Source organism: Chaetodon auriga, chromosome 24 (assembly GCF_051107435.1).
Source record: "Chaetodon auriga isolate fChaAug3 chromosome 24, fChaAug3.hap1, whole genome shotgun sequence".
Lineage (NCBI taxonomy): Eukaryota > Metazoa > Chordata > Actinopteri > Chaetodontiformes > Chaetodontidae > Chaetodon > Chaetodon auriga.
In genome coordinates, this window is record NC_135097.1 from 13,816,539 (window position 1) to 13,842,119 (window position 25,581).

General features: G+C 40.2%; 4 protein-coding genes and 2 pseudogenes across 4 annotated transcripts; all 6 read left to right on the forward strand.

Annotated features, from left to right (window-relative positions):
- The first annotated feature begins 221 nt into the window (after positions 1-221).
- On the forward strand, positions 222-1,959 carry LOC143316993 (uncharacterized). Its single transcript, XM_076724891.1, has 5 exons — positions 222-276; positions 410-1,114; positions 1,446-1,577; positions 1,659-1,699; positions 1,840-1,959. The coding sequence occupies exons 1-5, from the start codon at positions 222-224 to the stop codon at positions 1,957-1,959; spliced, it is 1,053 nt and encodes a 350-aa protein (XP_076581006.1).
- Positions 1,960-4,490: 2,531 nt separating this feature from the next.
- Positions 4,491-5,983, forward strand: LOC143317476 (uncharacterized; annotated as a pseudogene).
- A 3,097-nt stretch (positions 5,984-9,080) lies between these two features.
- LOC143317139 (uncharacterized) lies at positions 9,081-10,947 on the forward strand. The gene is made up of 5 exons (XM_076725117.1): positions 9,081-9,152; positions 9,296-10,003; positions 10,109-10,225; positions 10,308-10,351; positions 10,483-10,947. Exons 1-5 carry the CDS (start codon positions 9,098-9,100, stop codon positions 10,600-10,602), a joined length of 1,044 nt encoding a protein of 347 aa, XP_076581232.1. The 5' UTR covers positions 9,081-9,097; the 3' UTR covers positions 10,603-10,947.
- A 2,728-nt stretch (positions 10,948-13,675) lies between these two features.
- On the forward strand, positions 13,676-15,257 carry LOC143317195 (uncharacterized). The gene is made up of 5 exons (XM_076725230.1): positions 13,676-13,733; positions 13,880-14,587; positions 14,671-14,796; positions 14,963-15,006; positions 15,138-15,257. The coding sequence occupies exons 1-5, from the start codon at positions 13,676-13,678 to the stop codon at positions 15,255-15,257; spliced, it is 1,056 nt and encodes a 351-aa protein (XP_076581345.1).
- A 3,406-nt stretch (positions 15,258-18,663) lies between these two features.
- On the forward strand, positions 18,664-20,151 carry LOC143317147 (uncharacterized; annotated as a pseudogene).
- Positions 20,152-23,685: 3,534 nt separating this feature from the next.
- On the forward strand, positions 23,686-25,191 carry LOC143317477 (immunoglobulin kappa light chain-like). Its single transcript, XM_076725629.1, has 5 exons — positions 23,686-23,744; positions 23,901-24,596; positions 24,699-24,824; positions 24,928-24,950; positions 25,072-25,191. The coding sequence occupies exons 1-5, from the start codon at positions 23,690-23,692 to the stop codon at positions 25,189-25,191; spliced, it is 1,020 nt and encodes a 339-aa protein (XP_076581744.1). The 5' UTR covers positions 23,686-23,689.
- Positions 25,192-25,581: the final 390 nt, after the last annotated feature.

The window sequence follows — 25,581 nt, forward strand, 5'->3', positions numbered from 1 at the left end:
ACCGTGCCACCCATGTGTATGTATACATATTCTCTAGCAACTCTCTCCCCAAGCATGTTGACTCAAGAGCAAAAATAGACAATGGAGGGGCGCACTGAACAACACTGTTTCCAAAACAGGACATCTGTGTCACTTCTTGTTAGCCAATCAAACACAATCCTCTCTCTAAGAGTAGAGAATGCATGGATTTCCTCCACATTCTTCGAGCTATCTTGATCACGATGACATCTCTGAAATTTGTTTTATATCTGTCTTGTCTTTGCTTGTGGAGAAAAGGTAAGTTTGGTCATTTGTGAATGTATTTGTATCCTTACATATGTGTTGTCATTGTTAACATAATTTGTGCTCACTGTTATGAATTTGTATCATTGCATTAATTTTGCTCTTTATTTGTCTCCTTTCTAATCAGCTCTGACAACTAATCACAAACCGTCCTCATCTGTGGGTCAAGAAAGTGGCTTTAAATCAGCTAATGTTGGGGACAATGTGACATTACGGTGTTTCTTTCAAGGCGACGTTACAACAATGTTTTTCTGGTATAAGCAAACTCTGGGACAGAAACCACGACTCATCTCTACCTTCTATAGACATGAAAAAAATGGCACTTTGACTAATGAATTCATGAACCCGCGCTTCACACTGGAAACTACGCATGGTAAAAATCACTTGACAATCTCAAATTTGCAAATTTCAGACTCAGCTACGTATTACTGCATTAGTTGCAATGCATTCAAGTTTGAATTTGCAGGGCGCACAACTGTCAGTGTAAAGGGTTCAGGTGTGAACATCCCAGCTTTGGTCCCTCAGTCAGCATCTGAGACCATCCAGCCAGGAGGCTCTGTATCTCTGAACTGTACAGTGCACACTGGGACCTGTGATGGAGAACACAGTGTTTACTGGTTCAAGAACTCTGAAGAATCTCATCCAGGACTCATTTACACCCATGGAGGCAGGAATGATCAGTGTGAGAGGAAACCCAACACACAAACACACACCTGTGTCTACAACTTGCCGATGAAGAGCCTGAATCTGTCTCATGCTGGGACCTACTACTGCGCCGTTGCCTCATGTGGACACATACTGTTTGGAAATGGGACCATGTTAGACACTGAGGGTAAGTTCTGCAAAAAGTGATTCTGACTCCTCTCTCATCAGTTTTTAAACAGGCATAGCCTGGCCAGCATTGGATTTGTCAGGCTGATAACAATATTGATATTTGGTAGGTTAAATAAAATCCAATATATTGATCTATGGTAATTGTTTTAATCATAAACAATCTCAATACATATGATATATTTATTTATTTTACCAAGATACATACTGAGCAGGACATTTTACAAAAATCATCTCGTCTGTGCTCTCAGGTGGACAAGCTCTAAGATAATGGGTGATTTATCTGCTTAGCTCTCCTAAATGCTTTGTAATGTCTGATGTTTGGCTCTAAGCAGAGGAGGTGAACTTTCCCCGCACTCTTGTGTTCATCTTGAGTGGAGCTTTGGCACTCACCACCATTGTGGTTGTTTTACTGGCTTCCTCAGTGTGCAAGATGAAAAAGAGAAACAGCTGCCAATGCACAGGTAACTGATACTGTTTTTATCTGACCACTTGTTTTCACTGAAGATGGCTTTTAAATAAAGAGCTTTTCTGTTTTCCAACAGACTCTCAAAGAGTTTCAGCTTCTGCCACAACAAATATTGAGGTGAGTTTAATCTATTTACTGTTTAAAACACTGTGAAACTTTGATTCCAACATATTTAATACACAAAAAATCAGTTACTTTGTGGGTTTTGTTATATACATACTGTATTGTGATTCATTAGTATATTTTTCTGTTAATAGGGTAACCAAGATGCAGACAATCTCCATTACGCTGCTTTAAGGGATTTCAGGACCAACAGATCAGAAAGACAGAGAGACAACAGCAAGAATGAATGTGTGTACTCAACTGTTAGGCAGTAGAGCTGCACGTTTCATCTGTACGTTGCTTGTGTTTAATGTCGAATTTCATTCACACCTGTGAAGTGAGGTGATGTCAATTGTAAAATAGAAACAATTTCATCAGCATAATACATACTGTATAATGAATTTAGAGCCTCTTCTTGCAGTTAACTACTTAAACAAGGTTTTGCAGTGACAGTACAGCTGTATGGTGTGTTTTTTTATGTGCTTATATTGCTACAAATCCACTGATGTAAGAATCATAAGCTTCCCTTGTGGTTTGCAGTGAAAAGATTGAAATGTGTGTGCTTGGCTGAGCATATATGAAGATAAATTCATATTTACGAGCCCCTCATCTGTGTCATTTCAAGTAGAATGCCGTCACATTTTAACTTGATTTTCTACCAAAGAAACTACTATCAGTTTAATTCTTTAAGTAGAGGTTGATGTTAATCAACCGTTAAGGCTGATGATTGGTTTTGGAAGAGGAATGCATATATTTAAGGTATATTTATTTATTCGGTATTTCCATCATGTCAGCAGGTACAAAGAAAATACAACATACCTCGATCACATTTTTTAAATATCTGCAGGTGCTGAACTTTGTTAAGTAAAATATCCAGTCATATACTAATTCCCCAAACCGGTCTTCTATAGAATTGATACTTTCGCAATATCCTCACAATAAAAGCGGTATATCAAATACATATGAGAAACTGTCTCAGTTGCCATATACAACAACTATGGAACACCTGTGTTACATTATGGCAGGATTTGGACTCAATGGAACACAAGCGGACAGGGAGCAAGGGTAGAATAGGAATTTATTGAATGGATAATGACAGAAGATTCCAGGTATGCAGGAAACTAGTAGCTGGGGAATCATGGGAATAGCTAGTGAGGCACAAGTTACAGAGGTGAAGAAAAGTTATGAGATATGCTGGAGCACACAGAGCTCAGGTGGTGAGAGGACTTGCGTTGAGGGCTTGTGGTGGTGGAGGCCCAGGCGAAACTAGGTTGTGACTGTTGTAGGCTGGAGCAGGATTGGTGCAGGAGAACTCACTGAGCAAGAAGGAAAAGACACAGGAAATCAGGCAGTGGTAATTAACACGAGAGAAACAAAACTAAATATAGACTTATACTTGCAGGTGGCACTAGTAAACAGCCAACTATACCACTAAGCAGTGGAAACAATCTGACAAGTCCTGTGCAGTCCACAGTCTTTATGCTGTGCTTGAACGTGATGACTCCCAGCAGTGTTGGAGCCAGCTCCCAAGCCACCTGGAGAACCACACCCAGCCTCTGCCAAAAAAGGAATCACAGGACACAAGAAAACATTAGTTTTTCAAACTACCACAACCTGAAATCAGCTTGGCAAGATGACCTAGGTAGGTACATTTTAAAGAAAAATTTTAAAAAAAGAAATCACAGACAAAGACTTTAACACAGGAAAACCTAACTTCAACCCAGTGGTTATAATCGTAGCTGATCTCATATGACAACAGCCCACCATGGGCGGTAGGAACCTTTTGTGTTGTTTATTTTTTTCCTGTCTATTGACAGAAACCCGACATTCTTGTTTATACTCGTATTATACACCATAAGAAAGCTAAGATTCTCGTGAATCAATTGATGGAAACCATTTCATGACACAATCACACCAGGAGGCACAATAAACAGCAACAGCAGACAAACAACCATTTTTGAAACTGACGCAACATTGAGGCAACTCACCAATTATGTTTCTCAGTGATGCACAGATCAATAACACTGAGCCAAAAACGGTCTAGTAACATCAACAAAGGTCCATACGATCCACAGCTGTAAAAATATTTAGTCCAAACCAAGATAGTAATTTACAGAGAGATGTTTTCTCCTTTAAAATTAGCAGGCGATGTGCTCATCTTTCGCTAGTCTTCTGTGTTTTCTCCATTACAACTTTCAGAAACGCATAGAGACAGGCACCATCTGGTCTCCAGTTACTCGAGCCTCAGGTCTCAAATGACACTTGACCAATCACGATCTGGCACATGAAGGCTAGCAAGCAAGGACTAATATTTATAATAATAATAATTATAAGAACAAGAATAAGAATAAGAATAATAACAATAATAATATGCCATTATTGGGGCTGTATCCAAATCAGGATATTCACTTAACTATGAGTCAGCACTTCAGGCAGATGCATCTGTTCAGTCTATTACTGTAAGATTTTTCATTGTTTTAAAACACATTATAATTACTGATGATTTGTCTTGACTGGTTGTTAAATAATTATACCCGAATATTACTGTATCTGCCGGACATAATGATGGTCAGTCTGAGATGAAGATACTGAGAAGAAGAGCATTGTTTTCTTCATATAGGCTGTCTCTCACCTAGTGAATCATGTCAAGAGCCAAACTTAACACGATAGGTAGCAACGAACATGTGATCATGTTTCCTCAGTAGGAAATGCAGTGTCACGTCAGGCTGGCCAATCAAACACTGTCTTGTCTCTGAAGAGTGGAAAAAGTATGAAGATTATTTTCATTCAGCACAAGAAACTGAACATGATGACATCTCCAAAGTTTGTCTTATATCTGACATGTTTTGTCTTGGGGAAAATGGGTGAGTTGTTGTTTTTGTGGCTCCAGTGTTGATCTGTTAATGTATGGTAACTCCTCATACTAGTATTTCTAATGTGAGGATTATTCTGAATTCTATCACTGAAGAGTAACTGTGCATTTGATTTGTCTCTAATTTCACATCAGCTCAGACAACTTTGCCCTCGTCTCTTCATCAAGAGAGTGATTTTGTACTGGTTAAAACTGGGGACAACTTGACTTTGCGATGTTTCTATGAAAGGCATATTCCAGTAAGGCTCTACTGGTATAAAAAATCTCTGGGACAGAAACCAAGGCTCATCTCTACCTTCTACATGTTGGATAAAAATGGCACTTTTCATGGTGAATTCAAGAACAATCCACGCTTCACATTAGCTTCTGAAAATGGCAACAATCACTTGACAATCACAGATCTGCGCATTTCAGACTCAGCCACTTACAACTGCATAAGCTGCTTCTTATACACGTTAAACATTTCGGAGAGCACTACTGTCAGTGTAAAGGCTTCAGGTGTGAGCATTCCAACTTTGGTCCATCAGTCAGCATCTGAGACCATCCAGCCGGGAGACTCTGTGACTCTGAACTGTACAGTACACACGGGGACTTGTGATGAAGAACACAGTGTTTACTGGTTCAAGAACTCTGAAGAATCTCATCCAGGACTCATTTACACACATGGAGGCAGGAATGATCAGTGTGAGAGGGACCCCAACACACAAACGCACACCTGTGTCTACAACTTGCCGATGAAGAGCCTGAATCTGTCTCACGCTGGGACCTACTACTGTGCTGTTGCCTCATGTGGACACATATTGTTTGGAAACGGGACCGAGCTGGACTTTGAGGGTAAGGAACTTCTCTGGCAGAGGTTGTGTCATCTAATAAATTCATGATTAGTCCCTAATCAAAATGAGCACAAGTGCAGAGATAAAAGCTAAGGGTTCTGTTCTGATGTGTGTCTCTCTACAGATAAGGTGGACTTTCTTGTCTTGGTGTATTTCTTGATCTCAGCTTTGACCTTTAGCATAGTGCTAAAGGTCAAAGGTTTTACTGACTCTCTCAGTGTACAAGAACAAAAGAAACCGTTTCCAATCTCCAGGTATAGTAACTAACAGTGCATCTGCTCGTGCTCACTGAATATGGCTTTGAATAAAAGAGCTCCTTTTGTGTTTCACAACCAGAGTGCCAAGCAAGATTTTCAGCTCCTTCCACAGCAAATGTTGAGGTAAGAATTTACTCCTTCAATTATCGGGCAAATCTCCATTCAAGCACATTTTTATTGTACAACATTGAATTTTTTTGTCATATTTTGTGGACAGGAACACAGAGATGCAGACAACCTCCATTATGTTGCTTTAAATGTTAAACCGCCCAAAGGATCAAGAAGACAGCGGAAAAACACCAACAGTGAATGTGTGTATGCCAGTGTAAAGAACTAGAACTGGACTTTTTAAGTAAGGCTAAATTTTTGACTATTCTTTTGAACTCAGATGTAGATTTAAATGCAGATGTTGAGATAAATATCACTTTCTATCTTCTTTTTGCACATCAGTCAAAAGCAAAAATATTTCTAAGCTGATGTTTAAGGTTCAGTAATGTTCACATTTAGGGCCCTCTGCTCTGTTGCGGTTGCGTTTGTGTGTTCAAGCATGATGCCCCCTTATTGTTATTTTGCTGTCTTACAAATTAGTTATTGGAAATCTTTTGTTTAATTTAGTGACTTTTTAATAAACTCTCTTTCTGATCAAACAAGTGCATTCAGAAGGTTCACTGATGCTATATGAGTGCTTTTTTTGTCATTAAAGGTCAACAAGTGAAACAGAAATCAAAAATCCCTGTGACATTTTACATCCCCAAACAACTTTGATCAAATCATTGAGAAAACCATTAAAAAACCTGTTCTGCCCTCCGCCTCATCTTCTTTAGATAATGGTGGCAAAAATTGGTGTTGGTTTCTTGTGCTCACAGTCAAAATTAATCAATTCTTAGTGGGGTATGTTGTTGGAATGATGAAAAAAGGAATAATGCACATGTACACACGAGCATGAGTGTCACCATACACATTCAAGATGCTGCTTTTACGCTACTCTCCTGACAGAGCTGGCAATGATGAAGCTCAAAGAAACATAGTAATGTGCCAGCCCAGGCAAGAAAGAAGAAGATTGCAAGCCAGTGTAACAGAAGACCCTTCATATGGTGATCTTGTATGACCCTCACATAACCCATGATGTACTGTATGTAACACAATGGAAAACCACTTGACCTCTGTTTCCGCCTTATATGGTCTTGTTGTTGTTTCTCACCGTAACCACCTCAGATGGTTTCATGACCTTCAAACTGATTACAAAGACACCTATTCTCTGCATACTTGTTGCTTCACCAAGAGATTCTTATCTGTGTGCCTGAACCCCTTGCGAAACCATAATAAAACTCTCATGAGCAGACTTGCTTCAATGATCTTCAACGATTTCAGATTTCTACCACATGAGCAACCATGGAAACAAACACTGAACAGATGAAAATGTTCACAAAATCAGCTTTGAAATTGTTTTTTTTTTTAGGGAAAAAATGTATGTTTTTGTTAAACCACAAGCGTACACAGTGCAGTTTGGTAGTTTCTGCACAGCTACACTTAATCATAATCTTTATATAAATATGCTAAGATTATCAACCGATTGGAAAGTAAGAGTAACCCACACCTTATTAAACACCACCATATAAAGGCTGTCACCATATGTACAATGACTTTGGTGTTACTGGAAGATATTTCTAATGCTGAATTTTTTTAAGAGGGGGGTTTAAGACCCAAATGCAGTACCACCAGAACACAAATATAGCTTGTACATCTTTAATCTTAGACTTGGCAGAAACAGATAAGCAGCAACAAGGTCAATGTCTCTTGAAATGTTTGGTGAACCAAACACTAAAGAGTCACAGGCAGGCAAAGATCCAGGAAGTGCAAACATGGCATTTCTGAGTCTCTTTCAGGGTTTAATGAAGTGCACACCAAATAATCACAGGCTAACAAAGATCCAGGGAATGCAGAGTAAAACTCATGGTCAGAAACAGAAGGCTTAGGTAGTTAACAGAGAACAGGAGAACAGATGAAGTCAAAAACAGGCTGGTTCAGCAACAAGAGAGAGTCTTGCATGAGAGCAGAGAATAGTGTGAGTGAGTGTGGGAGAGCAGCTTAAATACTAGACTGATTGGAATGACTCTCAGGTGTGTGATCAGGTGAGTGGGCAGGTGGGCGTGGCTGGCAGGGGAGTGAGAGTGGAAAAGTACTGCCTGAGATGAAGGAAAATGGCAGCAGGTAAGAGATTCAATATACTGTAACAAATTTAGGTAAAAACCAGCTGCAGTTGCAGTCTAATGTGTCTTAATGTGATGCAGCAACTCATTTTGTGTGTTTCATTAAGTATTTGATGGATATAGTTCTTTTAGTGTACAGCTTATTTCACATAATGATTCCCTGGGTGTCACTTGCTATTCCTTCAGTTCCATAGCAAAATTATCGCTAGATTTAAAAATAAATAAATAAATTTGTGACTGAAGGACACGATCATTGAGGACACATGCATGTGTGAGGGAAGGCTGTGGCTATGGCACACTTACACCGGCTCCAGCAGTTCACACACTATCGCTGTGTGCAGTAATGCGCTTCTTGACTCAGATCTGGTGACGTTCAACACTTCGCTACTTCCTGCCATTCAACCTGTTTCGTTTTGTTTTTAGGGCTAGAGGCTTACAAATACTTCATGTTTTCTTGTGTCAATTTGATCAATCATTCTTTCAAGTTAAAATGTGGCCCTTTAAATGCAAACCAGGCAATTGCAGGTGTGTTTGAAGCCATTTCTAGTAAACTGTGGGGATGGTCAGAAGGCTCCTGTATCTGCACACAATTTCAGGCTCTATGCATTTGGTGTCACAGGAGCAAAGGTGTTCTGAGATACAGAAGCTATGCATGCTAAAATGTTTTGTTGAACACTGGCAGAAATGAAGAAATGAAGCATTCAGCCCTCTCAGATTTGTTAACGTTAACCCTCATACTTTTTGCATTGTCCTCTCGTCTTTGGCAGTGGCGTTTGTGGTTTTCTGTATGATGCAAGAATACTCCCCCACAAGCATGTCTCTTAAGCCAAAGACCATGTGAACATTTAAGAACAGCATGTATTTATTTCAGCTCTAAGATGGTATGGATGACGTTATAGCAACTTTATGCCTAGTAGTTATTCATGTAGTTACATTTTTTGAACTTCTGCTGCCTGTCCAGTACAATGGAGGTAAATGGAACTGAATGACTGATTATGGTGCTCAAAGCATCAAACAAATACAATTTAATTTTCCTGATTCTAAATCTAATGCCAAGATAGGCTGTTGCATACTTCATTCATTATACCTCTCACCAATGTGAACCATTTCCAAGAAACCTAACATTACATGTGGCAGTGAACATGTGATGACACCTAAATAGGACACAGCGTCACTTCAAACACAGTCTTGTCTCGAAGGGGTGGCAAAACGGTCGATGGTCACACAGCAGTTTAAACACGATGGCATCTCCAGTGTTTGCTTTCTATCTCACATATCTGTTCTTGGGGAGCATGGGTGAGTTGTGATTTTCTCAAACTTGTATGTTTTAGTGTATAATCTCTTCTAATAGAAATGTTTCTAGAATTTCTAATGTACTGATTTCAGTAAATTCTGTCACACTTAAACCTACATTTGCTTTGTCTCTTATTTCACTTCAGCTCACATGAATGAACTGAAATTCTTCTCATCTGTTCATCAAGAGCAAGGTTTTGTATCAGTTAAAACTGGGGACAACTTGACTTTGCGATGTTTCTATAACAACAATATTGCTGCAAGGTATTACTGGTATAAACAAACTCTGGGACAAAAACCAAAGCTCATCTCTACCTTCTACATATATGACAAAAATGTTACTTTTTATGGTGAATTCAAGAGCAATCCACGCTTCACACTGCAGACGGACAATAGTAAAAATCACTTGACAATCACAAATGTGCACATCTCAGACTCAGCTACTTATCATTGCATAAATTGGTATTTGTACAAGTTGCAAATTTCAGACAGCATTTTTGTCAGTGTAAAGGGTTCAGGTGTGAACGTCCCAGTTTTGGTCCATCAGTCAGCGTCTGAGACCATCCAGCCAGGAGGCTCTGTGACTCTGAACTGTACAGTACAGACTGGGACCTGTGATGGAGAACACAGTGTTTACTGGTTCAAGAACTCTGAAGAATCTCATCCAGGACTCATTTACACTCATGGAGGCAGGAATGATCAGTGTGAGAGGAAACCCAACACACAAACACACACCTGTGTCTACAACTTGCCAATGAAGAGCCTGAATCTGTCTCATGCTGGGACCTACTACTGCGCTGTCGTCTCATGTGGACACATACTGTTCGGACACGGGGCTAAGCTGGATTTTGAAGGTAAGGGACTTTTCTAGCAGAGGTTGGTGGATCTGATAAACACACGTAGTTTGTAGCAGTTGGTAGTTCCTGAACAAGCTGTTTTTGATGTTTGGCTCTCTGCAGATGAGGGTGACTGGGCGCATTTCTGGAAAGGAGCTTTGGCATTCACCATCGCCGTAGTTGTTTTATTGGCTTTCTCAGTGGGCATGATGAATAAGAGAGATGGCTGCCAATCTTCAGGTAACTGAACTGGTTTGTGTCTGACAGGTTTTACTCACTGAACATGACTTTTGAAAAAGAGCTTTTTCTGTTTCACAACCAGAGTCTCAAGCAGGATGTTCAGCTCCCTCCACAGCAAATGCAGAGGTGAATAAAAACTGGTGACTATAAAGTAACTGCTTAATTACCATCCAAACTAAACAACACATTGTTTCCTGGATATTGTTTGAATTTCTGTGAGGAACAAAATAATTACACAATATATATTTTGTTACCAGGGTTACCAAAATGCTGACATCCTCTATTACGCTGCTTTAAGTGTCAACCTACACAAGAGATCAAGAAGCCAGAGGGATCGAACATGGAGTGAGTGTGTGTACTACAGCGTAAAGCAGTAAAACTGGACTTATTACATTTGTACTTCAGAGTAAGACAGGATTTTCTACTGCATTTTGAGGTGCAGTATCGATTTAGATTCTTTTTGGCATGCAGCCCAAATTAAATTGCTCTACTAAACCATGTGTCTTAGATTACAAGGTTATTTCTAGTACTTGTGATTGAATTATTTTTGCAAACAGTATATCTTGAAGCTCATATTCATTGTTGCAGTGGAACCTACTTGTGCTCTTAGGATCAGGATTGTCTCATATTTTTTGTGTTTGTTTTTTGAAAGAAATCAGTCATGTCTTCTTATGTGTGAATTTTATGTCATTCGTGATCAAATAAACATTATCAAAATTTTGAAGACTTTGTATTTAAAAAGCTATGTTTGTGTGCGTGTTCAATCCAGAAGTAACTCAGACTTTTTCACACAAATACCACATTTATCATGTTGACCTCAACCAGTCCAAAGTGAGTGAGGGAGTGGTGAAACTGAATTGTTCTGATGCTAAAGTAAAATGGCACAGGAAGGTTCATTTATTGACCTAAAAATCTGAGGCTCTACTATGAAACCTGTCTACCTTCAGGAAAACATCACATACTTGAATCTAGGCCGATATTGAGCTTGAACTCAAATGTATCTGTGGCCATAAAACCAGACCAATTCACTGTAGCGTTAGCTCACACTTAAGGATGCATGCTACAGTGCTACGACACTTCTGCCTAGTCCACACGTACAAAGGATATTTATTAAAACCCACACAGGCACTGTTTTGAAAAATTCATGCCAATGCATGCCAAACCGACGGGAGGTGATATAATCCTAACCCTAAAGCCATCATCAGATCAGAGGCTTGAAAAAAAAGCTATTACCAGTAGGCTGCCTGCAACTAGAGGTCCAATCCTACTATGGTTGAATCACACTTGTGTTCTTTTGTCCTATAGTTGTAGTAGATTAAAATATTGGCTACACCATTGTTGTATTTTGCTAATTGCTCATTCTAATGGCATCTGCTAGCTGCAAAATCATCTTTACATACTGCTAACTGTCGCATGTCATTGCTGCCATGGTTATGGTGTGAACCATGCATCACACAGGATCTGTCATGACACTATGTCACCCAGACTCACTCACAGTCTAGCATGGCCCATGTTACCCAGACACAAATTTGGTCTTAATGAACCCATCCTCTGTTTATACCTTCTACTCGTGTCCCAGTACCACTGCAATCACTGAAGTTCAATCACAGCAATCCAAGTTAAGAGGACCACATGAAAGCGATGCAAGCTTTGTTACAGTGATCAGTTGCAGTTTATTGAAACATGACGATAATATCGCTAAACATCACCAGACAGATTAAATATATGTCATTTTAACGTATGATTTGCTCATACCGTGCAAGATTCAGATGGATAATCCTTGAAAATAAGTCCAGAGTGGGCTTCATGACATTGTGTTCTACGTATCTCTGGAAATACAGTCGTATATTTGCAGGGCCTCTCTGCCTTTGATGCTAACATCACTCCATAACGCAACACTATTCACAGTATATTGCAGTATTTTATGGGAGCTGCTTATAAATATAGCCCAGAATGCATTGTCTTCTGCAGTTTGGCACTGTTTTAATCCTGTCCTGTAGCCATGCCTGATCAAGCTTTAAAAAAAAAAAAAACATTATGATGCTGCAGTTTGTGCCAAATAACCATGTTTCTTTTCATCTTGAGAATATGAATTGTAGGGGAGATCGATTTGTATAATAAGTTATTTTATTGGTCAGCCCTTCTGCTGACCACTAGCCATTGCTGGCTAAAGCCTATTCATGACAAGTAGGACATTGTTTCCCTAAGATATTTCAGGTTACTGCTGCCCATTAGTCATTGCTGACTAAACAAAAAATGCCCATTTTGTTTCTGTCTCTTCATTTTGAGTACATTGCTAATTTTTAATTACCAACCTGAGCCATTAGCACAGGCAGCTGGTGCTAAGACAGAGTGCACAGAAGATAATACACAAATAGCTCTAAAAAAAAAATGAGAAAGGGCAGTCAAGTAGTATCACAGCACTTATTGTTTCAATGTTTTTGCTCAAACATTCCAGTATTCACCTAAGAAATTTAACCACCTGTACTTGTGTGGTTATAATACATTGATACATGCACGACAGCATCACAAAAATATTGTGCTTTTCATTACATGCTGGTGATACACACATGCGAGCAACCTAACTGTTTCATTTAGAACCTTTTGTCCTCAACCGCAAGTGATGCAGGCTGTTTATGGGATATACCTGCAGCTCTTCGGGGAGATGGAGGGACCAGCACTTAATAGGTCAGTTTTAGAAAATCAAACTTAGTTTATACAGGATGTAACACTTAAGTGTAAAAAAGCACACACTAACATTCTTTCCATCCTGAAAATGATCCTTAACTGACTTGACATCCCACCATAGATAGTGACCCCCACACTTCCACACAGCCTACAGGTACCTGTTGACTGTAATCCCTGATTTTTATAAACAAATGATTGTGTAGCTATCTTAGTGCACTCAAATGAATGTAGACCACATCCACACCTGCTGAGGAGATGAACGATTCACTTCCTGGCAGGTGGAAACTGCTAAAGATTTTATGATGTAAGTCATGACATCAACATATTTCATCAAGATAACTTCTGATGCTCTTTGATCTTACATGTTTGGTTTAAATCAGTTGCTGCATTTGTCAGTTTCCATCTGTGGTGGCACAGCACTCCTGATGTCTGATGAGCATAAGTAATAAGAGGAAGCAACCTTTTGTTTTCTCGCAATAAAGGGAGGATTATCTCATCCAATCGTGTTCAGAAGAAACGGGCTCCACTGTGTTCATACAATATAAACAGATCATTTGCTGTGTTAGAGATCGAAAACCTTATTTTCTCTATACACCTTTCACCTCAGTTCAAGGATCAAAGTGCAGTCTAGAACAGTGAGCATGTGATCATATTTCCTATATGAGACACAGAGTGTTAGTTCAGAGTTGCCGTCTCAACGCAGTCCTGCCTGTGAGGAGTGGAGAGAACATGAAGTTTTTCATTGAACCCGGCAGTTCGAACATGATGACATCTCCAGTCTTTTCGTTCTATCTCACATGTCTGTTCTTGGGGAAAATGGGTGAGTTGTTCTCATACCTTAATTCCAACTTGTATGGAGTATGGTCACCCTTTGTAAAAGCGTTTCAAAATATTTTCAATGTATAGACTGTGATGAATTCACATACAGTTAATTGTGCTTTTGCTTTGTCTCTCATTTCACCTCAGCTCAGGCGACTCATCAGACATTCTCCTCATCTCATCACGAGAGTAGCTTTGTATCAGCAAATGTGGGAGAAAACTTGACTTTAGAGTGTTTCTATGAACATGATGAGGATTTAACAAAGATTTACTGGTACAAGCAAAATCTGGGACACAAGCTGAGGCTCATCTCTACCCGATATGTGTTTAATAAATATGGCACTTTTCATGATGAATTCCAGAACAACCCACGCTTCACACTGCATGCTGTAACTGGTAAAAATCACTTGACAATAACAGACGTGTGCATTTCAGACTCAGCTTCCTACTACTGTGCAAGAAAGATTCAATCCGGTGTTAAATTTGCAGCAGGAACTGTTGTCAGTGTAAAGGCTTCAGGTCTGAACATGCCAGTTTTGGTCCATCAGTCAGCATCTGAGGCCATCCAGCCAGGAGGCTCTGTGACTCTGAACTGTACAGTACACACTGGGACCTGTGATGAAGAACGCAGTGTTTACTGGTTCAAAAGCTCTGAAGAATCTCATCCAGGACTCATTTACACCCATGGAGGCAGGAATGATCACTGTGAGGGGAAACCCAACACACAAACACACACCTGTGTCTACAACTTGACGATGAAGAGCCTGAATCTGTCTCATGATGGGACCTACGACTGCGCTGTTGCCTCATGTGGACACATACTGTTTGGGGAGAGGACCGAGGTGGACTTCGGAGGTAAGCAACTTTCCAGCAAGGCTTGTCCCTTTGATGGATCACACTTGCTGAAGGTTGTGTTTCTGATGTCTGTCTCTCTACAGATGAGGTGGACTCTCTTGTCATGGTTTACTTCTTGAGCGCAGCTTTGACATTCACCATCATCCTGTTGGTTTTACTGGCTTTCTTAATCTATGTGATCAACAAGAGAAACAACTACAAATGTGCAGGTATTTTAACTGCTATTCTCTGTAGTTGACAGTGTGTACTCATGTTCCATGATACCTTCGAGAAACGGCTGCTCAGGTATAGGCATTTGACACCGCTTATATCTGACAGCTTGTATTTATCAAATTTGTCTTTTGATTAAGAGAGCATTTTCTGTTTCATAACCAGAGTCTCAGGCAAGATTTTCAGCTCCCTCCACTGCAAATGCAGAGGTAAATTTAACATTTGTACATTAACTGTTGAATTAACTTTCAGACATTGCACAGCAATTACTTGTTTTGTGGATTTTTAATTTGTGTCAGGAATCATACCATGATCCACTTCTTAAATATTTTGTTAACAGGGTTACAGAGACACAGACAACCTCCATTATGCTGCCTTAAGTGTTAACCTGCCCAAAACATCAAGAAGACAGCAGAATGATGCCGATAATGAATGTGTGTACTCCAGGGTGAAGCAGTAGAAAAGAGATTTGATGATCCTGTGATCCTGGGGAAGGAGTACCTCTTGCCAAAAAGGAGTTTGCCTTCAATATTTGATCCATCTTCACCAATGCGGAGTCCAAAATTGGTGAACCTTCAAAGATACAGATTCAGAGAGACAAAGATTCTGGCATCCATGGTCTCTTTGCACTTCACATTCACATTCAGGAGTGTCGACAAAAGTTCAAGAGAGCCAGTCGTGACTGGCCGCATGATGGATTTTTATCTTCAGACTACGCATGCATGCTTGTGGAGTTATAACAGGGAAAATGAGGAAGATTACATAGTACAGCTAATTTGGATTATTATGTTTATTATGTATTGTTTTGGACAAAGTGTTTACTGAATTGGATCGTCTGGACTTTTGCCAGTGTAATAAGATCATTTTTGGAGGAGTTTTATCAATATGTGCATTACTATGAGCTGCCTCAGTTTTATGATTGGTTGTTTGTGACTGCTGTTGATTGTACCTGCTGTTTTGATTGCATCTTGAAATAGTTCAATCAGGGGTGTCAAACTCAAATACACAGTGGGCCAAAATTAAAAAAATTGTTCAAAGTTGAGGGTCGGACTGGTTCAATGTTTATTGAAAACTGACTGAAATTACCTTATTGCACATATTGAACCTGGAACTAACAGAGCCTATAAGTTATTGTCTATAAAACAACATTAATCATTAAATAAATGAAAAATCACTGGCATTCATTTCTTATGGCTTTATCTGTAGCTTTCCATTGTAGTTTCAAAAAATAATTTCCATCCATCTTCTCCCGCTTCATAAAAATAATTTCCGTAAAACAAAAGCCAAAAATGCCCAAAAAGTGCAAAATGTACATATTTAACATATTTAAACCTGAGTTTGCTGCTCTCTGATGCACACTAGTCTAAGCCAGATACTTCAATCTGAAAGTAACACAGCTTGTAAGACCATTTTTATCTATAAACAACAACATTAAACATTAAATACAAGAAAAATCAGTTGCATTCACTTCTTCTGGCTCTTTATGCAGCTTTCCCAAAGTAATTTACCTGTCATGGTGTTTCATTCATTTATATTCTTTCATTACAGCCACACTGTCTCCACACAGAAGACAAACAGCTTTGTCCTTCATATCCACGAACATATACTCTGCCTCCCACCTTGAAAACCCATGTTTTCAAAGTCCACCTTCCATTTAGCCATTTTTCGGGGGGAGGATGGCTGAAAGTTGACCACTGGTAACTCCCTCCATCAGGCTGCTGATGAACGAGTGAAGTGCCAATACACTGGCAGTGCATTGTGGGACTTGTAGTAGTGGTGGTGTGCGCAATATACAGGCCAGCCAGCTCTAATAATAATTAGATATTATTACACTATGCTTCTACTGTTGCCTGAATAAATAGGAACTGGCAGCCCACTGTGTGAAAGATCAGTTTCACCGGCGATATTGTATTTAATGAATTCACTAACTGGCATCACTATAAAACAAAGATTAGATTAGATTAGATTAGATTTGAATAGATTAGATTAGATTCAACTGTCATTGTCAGAGTGCAGCACAGTCAACAAAACGCAGTTTAGCATCTAACCAGAAGTGCAAATAGTCATATTATCCAAAATATAGATACATACAAGTAGTGCAATTGGCGTGAGGTATAAACAGTCTGAGGTATGTGCAGGAAGTGCAAGTCAGTTCTATGAAGGTAAGTTCTGTGAAACTATAAAACATGTACAACAGGGTATGTAAACAAGTGACATGTGCAACAGGTAGCAAGTGGCAGTGCTGTAAAAGTATAAGTGAACAGTATGAGGAATATAGAGTGTATATAAACTCTAGTGTTATGTGCAGCATGACATGGGCTGAGTTGTAATGTTTATCTTTGTTTATAGTCTCTTGGGTCCTGAGTGAGGGCCACGAGGTGGTAAGAGGTCGTGTCAATGTCAATGGGAGGGTGGTGGTGGTTGGAGGGGGGGCTGCTGGGGGACAGAGTTCAGCATAGTATCAGCTCTGGGGACCAAGCTGTTCATGTGCCTGCTGGTGTGGGATCGGAGGCTCCTGAACCTCCAACCAGATGGGAGGGGGGCAAACAGTCCATGGTTGGGGAAGAAGCTGTCACAGCTGATGCTGTGTGCCCTTCTTAGACACTGCTTGCAATGGAGGTCCTCAATGGCAGTTAGCTGGGCACCGGTGATGGACTGAGCGGTTTTCAGCACCTGTTGCAGGGCCTTCCGCTTGGAGGCTGTACAGCTGCCAGACCATACTGAGATGCAGTTGGTCAGGACGCCAGCATTCAGGGTCAGGGTGGTGGAGGTGTGGTTGTCTAACCTAACAGACTGGGGTCTGTTTGTCAGGAAGTCCAGGGTCCAGTTGCAGGGGGAGGTGCTGATGCCTAGGTCACTGAGTTTGTTGACCAGCTTGGAGGGGATGACTGAGCTGAATGCTGAGCTAAAGTCGATGAACAGCATCCTCACATAGGTGTTGTTGTTGTCCAGGTACATCAGATGGAGTGCAGTAGCGTGGAGATGGCATCCTCTGTTGACCTGTTTGGCTGGTAGGCAAACTGATGGGGGTCTAATGTGGGGGAAGACAGTATTTGAAGTGGGCCAAGACCAGCCTCTTGAAGCACTTGATGATGATGATGGGGATGAGTGCGAAGGGCTGACTGCTTCAGTACCAGCACGATGGTGGTGGTCTTGAGGCATGTGGGGACTGCTACCTCAGTCAATGACAGGTTGAAGATTGTGCAGTCTACATTTGTTCTACATAGACTACATATGCTTGTAATTTGGCAGTAATGGAAAGTAAAAGCATTTCTGCTGGCTTGTGAAAGTGCATTGCAGACTGCTTTCCAACATGGCCACCAGTTTTAGCATTTGTCCATTTGTCCAGTATCTTGCACAAGCACATGTTTGATTGTGCTACAAGACATAGCGGTTAAAGCTCTCCTGCATAACCACATATACACAGCTTGGGTGTTAACTCATTTTGGTTAATGTAGCAAAATTGCAAATTGATTGATCAGCTACTGCTGAATTTAATAATAAATCAAAGATAATAGTGGTTAGATGTCTTTATGCATTAAATAAAGACAAATCGGGCATGTTTTATTCTTGTTTATTTGACAGATGATTACTAAATGAACCTGCAGCCTAATAATGATCAAAGGTTTAGCTTGACTGAACTCCACTGAATTGTAAATCCATACAATGATGAGTCAATATCTGCTTAAGGCTGTAACTAAACATACAAGGTAAACCAATGATGCTACAGTGACAGTGAGCATGTGATCAAGTTTCCTAAGTAGGATGTACAGTGTCACTTCTGGTTGACCAATCAAACACAGTCTTGTCTATGAAAAGTGAAGAAAAACTGAGAGTCTCTTCATTCAGCAAGACAGTTGAACGCAATGAAACCTTCAGAGTTTGTTTGCTATCTGACATGCTTGTTCTTGTGGAAAACGGGTGAGTTTTTTTTTGTTTGTTTATTTTTTTGTGACTGCAGTTTCAATCTTTTGCTGTGCTTGGCAACTCCTGATGACACTGCTTCTGATTCTTCTTCATGTTTTTCATGTCGTCTTAAAGTGAATTTGATTTTTCTCTCCTGTCACTTCAGCTCAGACGACTAATCTGAAATTCTCCACATCTCAAGAGAAAAGGTTTGTATCAGTTAAAACTGGGGAAAACTTGACTCTGCAATGTTCCTATGAAGGCGATGTTATAGCAAGGTTTTACTGGTATAAACAATCTCTGGGACAGAAGCCAAAGTGCATCTCTACTTACTACAAGTATGAAAAAAAGGCAACTTTTTACGGTGAATTTCAGAACAATCCACGCTTCACACTGGATACTGAAATAGGTAAAAATCACTTGAAGATGACGGATCTGCGCATTTCAGACTCAGCTACTTACTACTGTGCAATTCATACAACTTTGAATTTGCAGCGGGGACTACAGTCAGTGTAAAGGGTTCAGGTGTGAACGTCCCAGCTGTGGTCCATCAATCAGCATCTGAGACCATCCAGCCAGGAGGCTCCGTGACTCTGAACTGTACAGTACACACTGGGACCTGTGATGGAGAACACAGTGTTTACTGGTTCAAGAACTCTGAAGAATCTCATCCAGGACTCATTTACACTCATGGAGGCAGGAGTGATCAGTGTGAGAGGAAACCCAACACACAAACACACACCTGTGTCTACAACTTGCCAATGAAGAGCCTGAATCTGTCTCATGCTGAGACCTACTACTGCGCTGTTGCCTCATGTGGACACATACTGTTCGGAAATGGGACCAAGCTGGACGTTGAAGGTAAGGAACTTGTCTTATTTTTTTAAGTTCGTTACTCTCCCTTGAAACTCTTTGTAAAGTCTGCTGCTGTCTGGCTCTCTGCAGATGAGGAGGACTCTCTTGTCTTGGTGTATTTCTTGATTGGAGCTTTGACATTCACCACCATCCTGAGTGTTTTCCTGGCTTTCTTAATATGTGTGATCAGCAAGACAAACAACTGCAGATGTGCAGGTACTTCAACTGCTATTCTCTGTACTTGACAGTGTGCACTCATGTAACATGATATTATATTAAGGGTACATTTCACTCTCTTTCAGAGTCCCATGCAAGAGTTTCAGCTTCCTCCACAACATATGCAGAGGTGTTTCTTCTTCAGATGAACTCTTATATTAACATTCAACATTTTTATATCACAGTATTTTTGGGATTCAGTTTCTTTTTCTCTCAAGAACTATACTCTGATTTACTGTTTTTTATTTTATCATCAGGGTGACGAAAATGAGGAAAACATACATTACGCAGCTTTCAGGGAACACACAGGCAACAGACCAAGACGGCAAAGGAACAACTGCAAGACCGAATGTGTGTACTCAAGCGTAAAGCAGTAGAACTGAATGTGCTCTATGTTCCTTCTGTGTAACAAGACTAATAAAAGCTTATATTTGTTTCTGAGCAAGCCCATAAGACACTGAATCATTTCTATTTTTTGTTTTGTTTTTTTGTGACTAAAAGTTGAAGCAGCACTTCTTTTCAGTCCTTTTCACAAATCCTAAAATGTGTTGATTCAGCCAGGTATTTGGGGGCAAAGGCAAGGAGGAAAGGAAGCTGAGACAACCCAACATTGTGTTGGATAAAGGGAGAGAGGAAGAGAAAGCAAGAAGATGAAGATATGAGGGAGAAAGAGCAGGAATTATGATTCATCCCATTTATAATTTAAAGCTTAAAAGATTAGTTTTCAAGGCAATCAAAGCCTTAATGTCGTCTCATTAGTCGAAAATATTAAAAACAGGCATCACTGAAGTAAGAGAAAACTTAACTGGCCTCTCTTCAGTCTCACTGGCCTTTAGACAAACCGAGTCTTATTGTACCTTCATTGGCTTCAGCATTTAAAGCTCCTTCCAAACACAGGATGCTAGATAAGAAATATGCAATGTTCAATCAGAACGTGACAGCGGTTGTGGGGTCGTTGTTTTTGGTTAACTGTTAAAAATGACTGCATTCTGATTTTTATCATGAATATATGCATTCTAGGATGCCACAGTATAAAATACATCAGTAAACATTGACCTGATGGTAAGACACGATTAAAACCTATTTAGTTAAGTCAGGACCACTTTAGTCAAATTTATTAATACAACATACATTCATACATTCATACATTACATTTGGCAGTATGGCTCTGTTCTGGGACCTCCCTGCCATTTCATACGCTTGCGTGAAAAGCCTGAAGCAAAGAGAGCACCTCTCTGCTCTTCCATGTGCCTACAGGGAACAGCGACAAGCCGGGGGAGCAGCAGCACGGACCCCTAAGGGAACAGAACAGAGCAGGCATCAACGAAACCAGAAATGACATTGACAAACTCAGACGTTGCATAAAGGTGGAGCTGGGGTGGAGGTGGGTTTTAAACTGCTTGCAGAGGAAGCAGCAAAGGGTGAGAAGACATAAAGAGAGCTGTTTGAGATGTGCTAATAAGGAGCGAGGCACAGAATCACTTGAGCTGTCAGCTGATGTGGGCTGGTCTGAGATCAGATGAGCCATCAGCCAATGAGCTTGACCTCTGTGGCCGGCCTGAACTTGCGCAATGCTTCATTTATAAACTTACAATTTTGAGGGGGTTTTTATATTTATAGAAAGGAAATGCAAAAAGAAAAGGTTGAAAAAGTGAGTTTGGCTCATCAGTGACATTAGGGAGGATATCTATGGTTCTTTATATTTTGGTCATTATAAAGCTCCTGCTGTCACTGACAAAGCTGAGGAGCTATTATGTTCTTCATATGTCTCTCACCATCCAAATTCTCAACAATCAAACATGGCAGTATAGGCAGCAGTAAGCAAGTGGCCATGTTTCTTCAATAGGACGTATAGTGTCACTTCAGGTGGGCCAATCAAATTCAGTCTGATTTGTGAAGAGTTGAGAAAGATCAAGATCATTTTTGCTCAAGTCAGCCATTTGAACACGATGACATCTTCAAACGGGGACTGAGCTGGACTTAGAAGGTAAGGAACTTATATAATCTTAATATTTCTCCCCGTTTAAACTTAAGGTGATCACAGCTAAAAGCTCTGTAATGTCTCCTGCTGTCTGGATGTGCAGATGATGTGTTTTGTGTTTCTGTCATCGCCAGGGTTACCAAAATGAAGAGGATCTCTATGACACTGCTCTCAGAGAGAATGAGGTCAAGAGACAAGGAAGACACAGAGACAACACCTGCAGTGAATGTATGTATTTTAGTGTAAAGCAGCAGAGCTGGACATGCTTTGTCTATGTTTGTGTGTCACAGGACATGACGTCACACTGACTCTTTTTAAAGGGTAATATGGCTTTAGTAAACATGATTTCACCTAAATATAGTGACTGTCAAGCGTATTTTCTACCAAAGTGCAACGACATCCAGTGTCTCTGTGCCAGTAGGTTGCATTACAGGTACCTCAGCGATTCTGGTGCTGTTAGCCACTGCGCTCATTTCCTGACAGAAAACTGAACACAAGGAGTATAAGTAGTGCTATTCACACTGAAAGATGCGCAGTTTGCAGAAGCTCACTGCCTCACACACAGTGCAGTACGCACATAAAGTCAACAGACACCATCAGGGGTATCTGATTGTATGTCACACTGATAGCTGTTAGCATCCTTTTACACTTTCCGTGTGGTTGGCAAGCCACAGATGAGATCTGTCTGTGCTTTGGCCTTTTACATAATAATAATGACTGTCTGCACTTTTTGCAGTTGTCTACGTGTGGGTTCAAGCACGGTGTGGTCACACATGCACCCAAATAATTCTACATTAGAGTTAAATACATTCATTGTGCCTTTGTTCGGTTCAAGTTGATACAGTTCACGCAATGTCAGTGATGCTATTTACATACTACCTTAACACTTTACTTAATGCCCAATTCTGTGTGTGTGTGTGTGTGTGTGTGTGTGTTTGTGTGTGTGTGTGTGTGTTTGTGTGTCTGTCTGTTCCCACAAACCACAATTTTTTTTTTTGGCAGTTTCTGATGTAGCAACTTATTTTGTGTTGGTTGACCCCTCAAACGGGCCATATAGGGCAACTGATTTCCATATGTGTGACATCCTGCTCTGCCCACACTCATTACCAGCAGGCGATTGTCTTTGTGCATGTGTGACAGTGCCATACCAGTGAGGCTCACAGGCTGATATATAATAACAGCTGGGATACATACATGCATCCATCATGAATATCTTGTACATTTGAAGGTAATTTGAATCCAATGTAGGAGTGGTGGACCACACCATCAGCAATGAAAACCATCATACAGATGTAATTACAGAAAATACTGACTGTTTTCTCGAGTAAGTGTTTGGTTTGTCCATTCTGGGCTACTGTACAAACATGGCGGTGCAACATGGCAAGACTCTGTGGAACAGGACCCGCTCCCTCTGCAGATATAAAAAGCTCATTCAAAGGTAATAAAAACGCAACAAGTCTTATTTTCAGGTGATTATACACTAATGAAAAGATAGTTATGATTGTTATATTCAATTTCTGCCAAGAGATTCCCTAAATCTTACACGCTGGTCTTATAAGGGATTAAAGAGGATATTAATAACCAGCAGCTACCACCAGTGGTCCCCTCCATCACTAAGCCACCTACTGGACAGCATTTTCAAGTAAGAGCCTGTTTGTTATCCTCATCTTTATGTTGTTTCCCCACATTGTTAATGACAGCAAATATTAACCAAACAAAGCAAATATGGTCCATCAGTGAGATCAGTGTGGTGTGAACTGAGTGTGGACATGTAAGACTAATGCCAAGTCAAAGAGCCTTAATGATCATGTGATCTTGTTTCCTTTTTAGGACATGCACTGTCACTTCAGGTTGGCCAATCAAACACAGTCTCGTCTATGAAAAGTGGAGAAAGGACGGAGACTCTTTTCACATTGCACAACAACATGAACACGATGACATCTCCAAAATTATTCTTTTATCTGACATATCTGTTCTTTGGGAAAATAGGTGAGTTTAGTTTTTGTGACTCCAGTTTGTATCTATTAGAGTGCATGGATACTCTCAGTGTCATTACTTTAATTGTTCCTTAATGTAGTCAGGAAAATAAGCTTACTACTAAGTTAAATGAATTGCATTTTTGCTTTGCCTCTTTTGTTTCTTCAGCTCTGACAACTGAACAAAAATCTTCATCTATTCACCAGAAGAATGGATTTGTATTAGTTCATGTTGGTGACAGCTTAAATTTGAGCTGTAACTGCAAACGTAGTGTAGCAAATTATTACTGGTATAAACAAACTCTGGGGCAGAAACCAAAGCTTATCTCTTCCTTCATCTACAAATCTGTCTCTTTTCATGGTGAATGCGAAAACAACACACGCTTCACACTGGATACAGAAAATGATAACATTGACTTGAAGATCTCAGATTTGCACATTTCAGACTCAGCTACTTACTACTGTGCTCGTAAATTTGCAGCAAAATTTGAATTTGGAGACGGCATTTTTGTCAGTGTAAAGGGTTCAAGTGTGAACGACACAGCTTTGGTCCATCAGTCAGCGTCTGAGACCATCCAGCCAGGAGGCTCTGTGACTCCCAAATGTACAGTACACACTGGGACCTGTGATGAAGAACACAGTGTTTACTGGTTCAAGAACTCTGAAGAATCTCATCCAGGACTCATTTACACACATGGAGGCAGGAATGATCAGTGTGAGAGGGACCCCAACACACAAACGCACACCTGTGTCTACAACTTACCAATGGAGAGCCTGAATCTGTCTCATGCTGGGACCTACTACTGCGCTGTCGCCTCATGTGGACACATACTGTTTGGGGTGAGGACTAAGCTGGACTCGGAAAGTGAGTAACTTTCTTGCAGAGGTCTATTTTTTTTATTAGTAATAGTTACGATTACTCACTAAATCTCCTCTGTAATGCCCCCTGATGTGTGTCTTTCTGCAGAGGATGAAGACTCTCTTCTCTTGGTGTATTTCTTAAGTGGTGCTCTGGCATTCACCACCATTCTGAGTCTTTTACTGGCTGTCTCACTGTGCATTATACGTAAGAGAAACAGCTGTCACTGTAAAGGTAAATGATGTTGTTTCTATCCGCAGTGTGTTTTACCGAACGTGGCACCGTAGACAAAAGATTTCATTAATAAAGCATTATCTTATCTTACATTGTCTTTCAGCTTCCGCTACAGCAAACGCAGAGGTATTTCCTGTTTAGATGAACTATTTTGTAACCATTCAATCATATTTTTATATCATAACAATGTGTTTTAATTTCTGTCGTGCATCACGTTGCCATTCACTGTTTTATATTTCACTGCTAGGCTTCCACAAATGAGGACGATCTCCATTACGCTACTTTAAGTGTGAACAAGGCCAGCAGAGCAAGAAGACAGAGGGATGCCACAGAGGACGAATGTGTGTACTCCAGAATAAAGCATTGAAGTCGGACATCTTTGTCTCTGTGTAATAACATGGCCTCAGTACTGTGTCTTTGATGTAAAGCTTTAGCCAGCTTGTCTTCTGATGATTGCTGCTATCTCTGTGCCAGCGGGCTGCAGTGACCTTACATGTTTGATTCTGGTGCCAGCAGCTACTTGTTTGTTATCATTGGGGGAAAAAAAACGATATTTGTAATTTCTGTTCTTTGTCTTATCGGTAATCTAGGATGTTGTTGTCTTTGTTGATGGCCATGAGACAGATTGCAAAGCTGAAAGGTGAAACTGCTTTAAAATCTCCAATGACAATAACAACTCATCTGACTCTCCTGTTACCAACATTCAGTGCCGCACACACAGACGCAGCAAATAAAAAGAGCATCATTTATTCTACAA

Bases quoted from the DNA above. Each gene is read 5' to 3' on its own strand.
- LOC143316993 (XM_076724891.1), top strand. From the start codon at position 222: ATGACATCTCTGAAATTTGTTTTATATCTGTCTTGTCTTTGCTTGTGG. The intron at 277-409 runs GTAAGTTTGGTC...CTTTCTAATCAG, and splicing joins TCTTTGCTTGTGGAGAAAAG to CTCTGACAACTAATCACAAA. The intron at 1,700-1,839 runs GTGAGTTTAATC...TTCTGTTAATAG, and splicing joins CTGCCACAACAAATATTGAG to GGTAACCAAGATGCAGACAA.
- LOC143317139 (XM_076725117.1), top strand. From the start codon at position 9,098: ATGGCATCTCCAGTGTTTGCTTTCTATCTCACATATCTGTTCTTGGGG. The intron at 10,004-10,108 runs GTAAGGGACTTT...GGCTCTCTGCAG, and splicing joins GGCTAAGCTGGATTTTGAAG to ATGAGGGTGACTGGGCGCAT. The intron at 10,226-10,307 runs GTAACTGAACTG...TTTCACAACCAG, and splicing joins AGATGGCTGCCAATCTTCAG to AGTCTCAAGCAGGATGTTCA.
- LOC143317195 (XM_076725230.1), top strand. From the start codon at position 13,676: ATGATGACATCTCCAGTCTTTTCGTTCTATCTCACATGTCTGTTCTTG. The intron at 14,588-14,670 runs GTAAGCAACTTT...GTCTCTCTACAG, and splicing joins GACCGAGGTGGACTTCGGAG to ATGAGGTGGACTCTCTTGTC. The intron at 15,007-15,137 runs GTAAATTTAACA...TTTTGTTAACAG, and splicing joins CCTCCACTGCAAATGCAGAG to GGTTACAGAGACACAGACAA.
- LOC143317477 (XM_076725629.1), top strand. From the start codon at position 23,690: ATGACATCTCCAAAATTATTCTTTTATCTGACATATCTGTTCTTTGGG. The intron at 24,825-24,927 runs GTAAATGATGTT...ATTGTCTTTCAG, and splicing joins AAACAGCTGTCACTGTAAAG to CTTCCGCTACAGCAAACGCA. The intron at 24,951-25,071 runs GTATTTCCTGTT...TTTCACTGCTAG, and splicing joins CCGCTACAGCAAACGCAGAG to GCTTCCACAAATGAGGACGA.